Genomic DNA, 7,334 nt, shown 5'->3' with positions numbered 1-7,334 from the left:
TCCGAAGGAAGCACGAGGGCTGAGATACTGCCAGGTTGCCCAAGCCTAGACAGGGTGCCCAAGCATAGACAGGGGCCCAAGCCTAGACAGGCGGTGGTTCTTATCTCAGAGCTGATGGCCGCAGGTTGTGTGGAATAGAAGTGGTATGGGAAACAATGGAAACTTATGCAACTACCAAGATACGTAGAGCGCTCCACAGCCCCGAGTGGCTCTAGTTGTTTGAGACAGTCTCCTTTCCCCAGGTTGGGGCAAATAGATCAGACAAACACTGACTGAGGGCTTGAAGAATGCAGGTGAAGAGCTTAGGAGCTCGCCTGCGGTCGAGGTAATATGTGCAATCATGCACCATCGAGGTTTTTCTGACTCACTCAAGTTCTAGTGCATTTCAACAATCCGACCGATTTGTAGCAGATGTTCACGGGAATTCCGGGTCCAGCAGTTAAGATGTCCTTTATTGAAGATGGTCCTGACCGGAAGGTCCGTGGTTCGAACCCGACCTCTCCCTCTCGACTTCCCTTGTCTAGGTTTGGGCAACCTGGCACTATCCTAGCCCTCGTGCTTCCTTCAGGTGGCATGGAAGCTGGACACGGAAGGGTGCTAAAGCTAAACGACTTTATCTTACTTTTTCATTGAAGATGTTCGCTCCGGTCGGCGATTCAAGCGCCGCCATTGTTCTATCTGGCATCCGGTGTTTGAGGGACCTGGTGGAGCAAACGGAACTACCGGAATTGGGCAAGGGTGTGGAAGTGACATATGACGATGGAGTAGCTGGAGCAAAGTTCAGAGGGCGGTCTTGATAAGTTTGTTTAACCTCAGGATCTGCCAGCCTCTCAGTTGCTGAGTGAGTTTTTCGTCCCTTATCGGGCCATGGAAAACGAAGTGAGGATCAATTTCGGGCGAATTTGTGGTCGAAATGCACACGAGTTCTCCAAGACCAGTGTTGATCAATTATTGATCGGCGCCATCGATAGCTGATTGTGATGCGACCAATTTGGATCCGTGACTTGCAAGCTGTTGAAGCACATCATGTAGCCAAATGACTTCGGTTGCTTTGTAAATTAGTATTGCATAGAGACAATTTGCAGTCAGCTCACAATTGGAGTAGCCGTTCGCTGTCGTCCGTGCGCACCGAGTCCATTCCAAGTCAGTCACCCAGTTGAGTCTCAGATGCACCAAGTCTGCCTATTTGTGCCTTCGAGTTTCTAGTAACCAATGCCCTTTTAGCCCGTCGAACTCGCTATAGCTCAGTGGTCAATGTCCGAGCTTACCTACCGGAAGTTCCGTGGTTGAAGTCCAACGCCGTCATCTTGACTGTTCCTGTGTAGGCTTGGGCGACCTGGCAGTATACCAGCTTTCAGCTTCCTTGAGTGGCATGAACGCCGTCATCTTGACTGTTCCTGTGTAGGCTTGGGCGACCTGGCAGTATACCAGCTTTCCGCTTCCTTCGAGTGGCATGGTATCTGGGCACCGAGAGCGTGTTACAGTTGAACGATTTATTTTTTATTTACCTATATGGACGCCAAGTGCATACAACCTTAGAAGACAACCTCGCTCAGTTGTTCGGATGTCCAGTTGACGCAGCTTTCCAGCGCAAACATTCAGCTCACCGTTTGAAGTGCAGTTTGTATGTGTATCGGCGTATGTGAATTGCATATGCAATCTTCTGTTCGAGCATTCCATCAGACGGGTAGAAGGAATTGGAAACCATATAAACGACATCTTTGTCCCAGTCACAGGACTTCACCGGATGTGGATGTGCCATTCTATTGTTGTTGCTAGTTTTGTTCTTTGCCATCGTCATTGTTGTTATCATCATTATACTGAGTCATTCATGTATTGACACGCTTGCCTCACTGGTGCATGTCCGAATGACCTTGTCCAGGTAGTTACTATTTACTGTTTTGTGGAAGAAAATACCGGGCGTCGATAAAAGATCAAGTTGATTCACATGATTTTCCCCAGCGAAAGACTAAGACTTCATAACACGATTAACGTGCAATTTATCCCTCACTCCGTTTTCGTGGGATTTTCCCCTCTCGCCTTATTTCCTGCTGGTTATCAGGAACAAATTCACCGCACGCGGTCATTGCGCGGGTATATCATTTACGTGTACAACTCCTCTCTTGTTTTCCTCGGGTTTCAGAATCTAAGACAGTTATGGCAGATCAGTTGCTTCAGGAAGTTGGAGAAACTACAGCATATATCGCTAATCCTGATGGCACATATTCAGCCGTTCCGTTGACAACCACTGAAGATGGACAAGTGGTGATTGCTCTGAACGATATGACCTTTGGAAATGAGAACGAGGAGATGGTTGTCATAGCAGCTGACGATAATATGGATATGGCCACGCTAGAGAACTTGATAGCATCTGGCGCGGTTACAACAGTGCGTGAGGAGAACGGAACCGAATACCTACATGTAAGTTATGTCCCACAGTTTCGCTAACCATTCTTGCGCATCTAGTTAGCAGACCCCAATCTTGAAGGAGCTCAGATAATTGAGTTGAGCGCCGATCAAATGCATTTACTTGACCCTGCTTCCCAAGCTTATCTCACTGCTGCCGGTTTGGCTCCCAGCGGTGCTGGATTTGTCACCTTGACTGGTGCACCTACTGGTGTGGCCTACCGCTGTCCATCCTGTCCAGCAATGTATGCGAATGCTAACGCCTTTACTAAACACATGCGGGAAAAGCATTTTGTCAAAGTTTACACCTGTCGGCAGTGCGAAGAGTTTTTTGAGACTTTGAGCCAGCTATTCCTGCACGCAAGACGCAGCCATGTGGATCCGAAGAAGCCAAAACGCAATCCGGCGAACTTCAAATTTCACTGCGATCAGTGCAATTACATGACCAACAATGGTGGCACAATGGAACACCACAAGCGAGCGCATACGGGTGAAAAGCCATATGTTTGTGATGTTTGCAACAAACGATTCGCCCAAAAGGCCAATATGAAGACTCACCGAAACAGACACATTCACCGCGACAAGATTTTTCGCTGTGATACTTGTAACAAAGCCTTTTCTTCCTATGACATCTATCTTGCACATCTGCGAACTAGAGAACATGAACTTCGGGAGCACTTTGCGATGATGGCATCATCACAGGTTGGTCACATTTATCTACTTCTAACGATTCATATTCTTATTTCTAGTTGGCTCTGGAATGTCTCGGTTGCGCAGTCACTTTTGACAGTATATACAACTTGAATAAGCACACGCGAAGTTGTCGGATTGTGCGTACTTTACAGACTAAATTCAGATGTCTTCCCTGTAACGCCTATGTCACTGATGTGGCTTCCCTGAAAGCCCATGTCAAGGCTCACGAGGGAAGCCAGATAATTTCCTGCCCCGTGTGTGGAGAACGCGGATTTCCCGGATTCAACCAACTCAATCATCACATCACTCGTGCGCACGCTCTGAAAGTCAACCGACGTCACGTCTGTCGGTATTGTGAGTCCACGTTTGAAATCAAGCGTGACCTGGATATGCATATCCGGAGTATGCACGCAGAAGAACGTAACGCCCGACAGTCTCGTGGTGCGGTGGGTCGACTCAAGTGCCGGTATGATCAATGTGAATTCACCACCAATTCTATTATGTTATTGGATCGACATCACGATCAGCATCGACGCCAGGAAGAGGAGGGAGCCAGCTTTTCTGTACCTGTCCCGTCAGCTGGAACACTCACTTATCCACGCAAACGGCAATTGAAGCAACCGAAACGAAACCGCAGCACGGACACGTATGATGATGATACAGACGATGATGAAGTTCTGGAAGAGGAAGACGAAGAGGCGGTCCCGGATGCACAAGAAGAGCGTGTTTATGAGGATTCAACCCCTGAAGACAATAGTAAGCGCGTTCCTTATTTTGAATTATTTTCCCTTGTTTTTCCAATCGCAGTCGTTTAGCAGATACATGGTACCATATGTTCCTTCACGGATGTACAATGCGATGCTATAAAGTCACATAAACACCACACTGCATCCAGAACCGAGTCTTTGGTATCGGATTTGCTATTGGGGTTTCCAAATATTGAGAATGCGGTTCATATTTTTTTCACTAGTACGTGTGCAGGCCTTTATATCTACTTCCACACCAACCCAAAAAGTGGGAGAACATGGGGGTCTCGCCTGGTTTCCCTGACATTTTGTAGTGAACGTTCAGTATTTATAAAAGGGGCTGCTCATTGTCTCTTAAGAGCACAAATGTAGATTTTGCCAGTTAGAGTGCATGTATAGTGCGTCTGTGCTTCGAATTTCTCAGGTGTCACTTGTAACAACCGCATGTTGCTCGGTAATTTAGACTGGTTGATTGGTGCGAAACAGAACCTATACCTTTAGACTCTTGTACCCTTGACCATATCACTGACTGGTGTTTATGTGGGGGTGGTTCACCCCTTTTCCCTACCTTGTTCCGACTTTCTAGCTGTTGCCAGCGATTTTTTGTTTGGAGGCAGGTTTAATGGACTGTGTTTCTGTTTTTTGTCTTTGAGGTCAGACGCTGCGTCACTTTCAGCGTATGATGTGTTGCCTTTTGAAGGCAGTTTTTTCGACATCAACCCTAACAAGTACTTTGTTTGCGGCGCTTAGTCGGCGACTGTTTGGTAATTGCGGGATTTAGATAATTTGGGTGTATGTCAATCTGTCTTGTCAGTGCCTTCCGAATATTTTTCCTATGCACTTAATCGGGTTCCATTCATTGATCCTCAGTTTTATTTAAATTTGCGAATACCACTCTGTTCACATTAAAGTGGCATTTTCAAACTACTCCCAATACCTCCCCGGCCGAAATATGGTTTATGATACAGTTTGGTACAGTTTGATGATTTTTACTGGCCACTCTGGTCATTATGACGGTCGAGCTCTAGATGGCCCAGTGGCTAAGGTGCGAACTTACTGGAAGGAAGGTCCGTGGCTCCGACCCAACCCTGACATCTCGACTGTTTGTCTGGGCTTTGCGTACCTGACAGTATCTCATCCCTCTTTCGGGTTGCATGGTAGCTCAGCACCGAAAGGGTGTTACAGTGGACGAACGATGACTATCTCATACAATCATTCCCGTGTCCCGATATGAATATTGGTCTGTCCATTACCGTGTACTGGGCTTGAGTTTCGCTCGTTTTAGAGACCAGTGACAGTGCGTTAAGCATGAAATGAATGCTTTTGGACAACGCTCTGCTGCTTCCACCTGTTTTTATACACCAGCTTTCCCCCTGTCCTTAATTACCTCCCTACTGTATTTATCGTCAGCGAAAGGATAAAAGCGCTCTTGATGGATGTTCTTGACAGTGCATTGGAGGGTAATCAGGGCGCTACGTGGGTCTTTTTGCTTGAATGCTGGAGGTCGCACACACCATCCTTGGATGTGTGGTTGTACGGCGTCTAAGCCTATTGTCTTGAATACCTATTTTTTGTCTGTAGTTAGGTACTAGATAACACGTCCTTGTGTGTTGTCTTTGCTTATATGCGAGCACATAGCACTGAATGATACAAATTTAGTAGTTGAATCAAGCGAACTTTATGCTGTTTGTTGTGTCTACCTCGGTGTACTTGTAAAACATTTTCTGAGGGTCATTTAGCTCATAATCGTAGGTACTACTTTGCGCTTCGGCATTCGTGGCCTATCTTCGCATTTGTTGATCTTATTCCAGTACCTGTCCTTTTGTTTGACTGATGCGCCGTGTTTTTTATCGTCTTCTCCAGCTATTACACGTAGAACAATCACGCTGATAAAATCTAAAAAGGGCACTTCACGTGCCTCAGGGTTCCCCAACTCGCAACTCGGTGAGGCGAATACTGAGTTAAGCAAGGAGGAACCTGAAGTTGATACAGTGACTGGCCGCCGAATGTCCAGAGCGCGTCGTCTGCCTGCCTGGTACAAAGACTACGACACAGATCTTGTCGCTCCTCAACAACCAGTACTCAATCGTGAACAGTTACAGGCCCAGTTGCCTCCGGGTATTGAACTGGAGGATCCATCTGCCATAGAAAAACAAGATGTACCGACAGAGGAATGGAATATTGTTGTTTACGAAGATGAAGAAGAGGAAGATGAGGATGAAGGGGCTATGGAAACGACCACCAAATGTTTTGAATACGTCCCAATGGAGGACGGAGGAAACTGTGATCCGGAGTTACTCACTGAAGCACCCGAGAACCTCCTGATCCCCTAAAGCGGTTGGATAGCTCCTCATTCCATATCACAAAAATTTCATTACGATTCCTATCCACATTCATCCTTATCTTGCTCATGATCGAACTGTACAGTTCAGATACGCCACTTCCACTTACATAAGAAGGTGAAAAGAACTACTGTTACGAAAGTATTTGTTACAAACTTGGATGCTATGACTACACCACCACTGTTCCACTTTGCCCGTGTTCCCCAGTCTATTTTGCTGTTCCTTCTTACCGTCGTGTCTATTTTTGGCAGTTTCTGCTGCACGTATACACTGTAAATTGCACACCTTGTATAAAATAATGCATATCCTCCCTCGTCGAAGCTGTTGCTTAGTACACGGAGGTGCACTGACGTGAACATCCGGTTTATTGTTCCGTATCATAGCCTGAAGTCAATGCCAGTGTCTTTATGGCCATCTTCAAAACCGCACAGGTATATGCACCATTTATTTTATGGTATACAACCATGGCTACTGCTTCGTAGCTATCCAGATGTTTCCAAATTGTTAACGTTCCAGATGGTTAACCTCAGTGACTCCCAACCTTTTGCTTCTCGCAACCTCTGTAATCGCGAATCATTTGGCGGCTTACTTCGTCACCCGGTCAAGTTGTCGTTCAGTGGAATCTGTAGTTGTTTTAAGTTATGATCAAATTGGTGGCGTTAACCGGGTGTACGGAGAACCTAGGCTAGGGTATAGCTGCACGCAAAACCGATGCATGACGAACGGAGTCATCAGTCCTGAGTGCTGGGCCTATAAGGAGAGAGTTATTAATGGGGTGGGGAGAGGGCGAAGAAAAAGTATGTGAAGGAGAAAGAAGGGAGGCGTCAGCAGTAGCCTGTTTTCGCTTACCCGCCCTGCTGTATGCAGCAAGTAAGGCGACCCGGCTGATGGCACCACGCGACGGCCGATGTGGCATGAGAATATTGTTAGTTGTGTAGGTCATGGTTGTACGAGGGCTGGGATACTGCCAGGGCGCCCACACCTAGACAGGAGGACGATTAGGGTCCTCAACCAAAGCCTTTGGCTCAAAAGCATAACCGCAAGACAGCGGTGTTTGGCGGGGAAATGCAAATGCATTACCTTTTCTACGGAACAAGTCGCCATACACGTTCCAACCCCCAACCTGGAGGGCCAGGAGACTGTGTTC

The 7,334-nt window shown here is 46.9% G+C and overlaps 1 protein-coding gene across 1 annotated transcript; it reads left to right on the top strand.

Annotated features, from left to right (window-relative positions):
- Positions 1–2,157: 2,157 nt before the first annotated feature.
- Positions 2,158–6,503, top strand: T265_06698 (hypothetical protein; the record flags this gene model as incomplete). Its single annotated transcript, XM_009172032.1, has 4 exons — positions 2,158–2,421; positions 2,467–3,108; positions 3,156–3,855; positions 5,709–6,503. The coding sequence occupies 4 exons, from the start codon at positions 2,158–2,160 to the stop codon at positions 6,176–6,178; spliced, it is 2,076 nt and encodes a 691-aa protein (XP_009170296.1).
- Between the last annotated feature and the right edge of the window lie 831 nt (positions 6,504–7,334).

Source organism: Opisthorchis viverrini (genome assembly GCF_000715545.1).
Source record: "Opisthorchis viverrini unplaced genomic scaffold opera_v5_143, whole genome shotgun sequence".
Taxonomy (NCBI): Eukaryota; Metazoa; Platyhelminthes; class Trematoda; order Opisthorchiida; family Opisthorchiidae; genus Opisthorchis; species Opisthorchis viverrini.
Note: the sequence above shows the minus strand (reverse complement) of the source record. Positions and strands in the feature narration are given on the sequence as shown.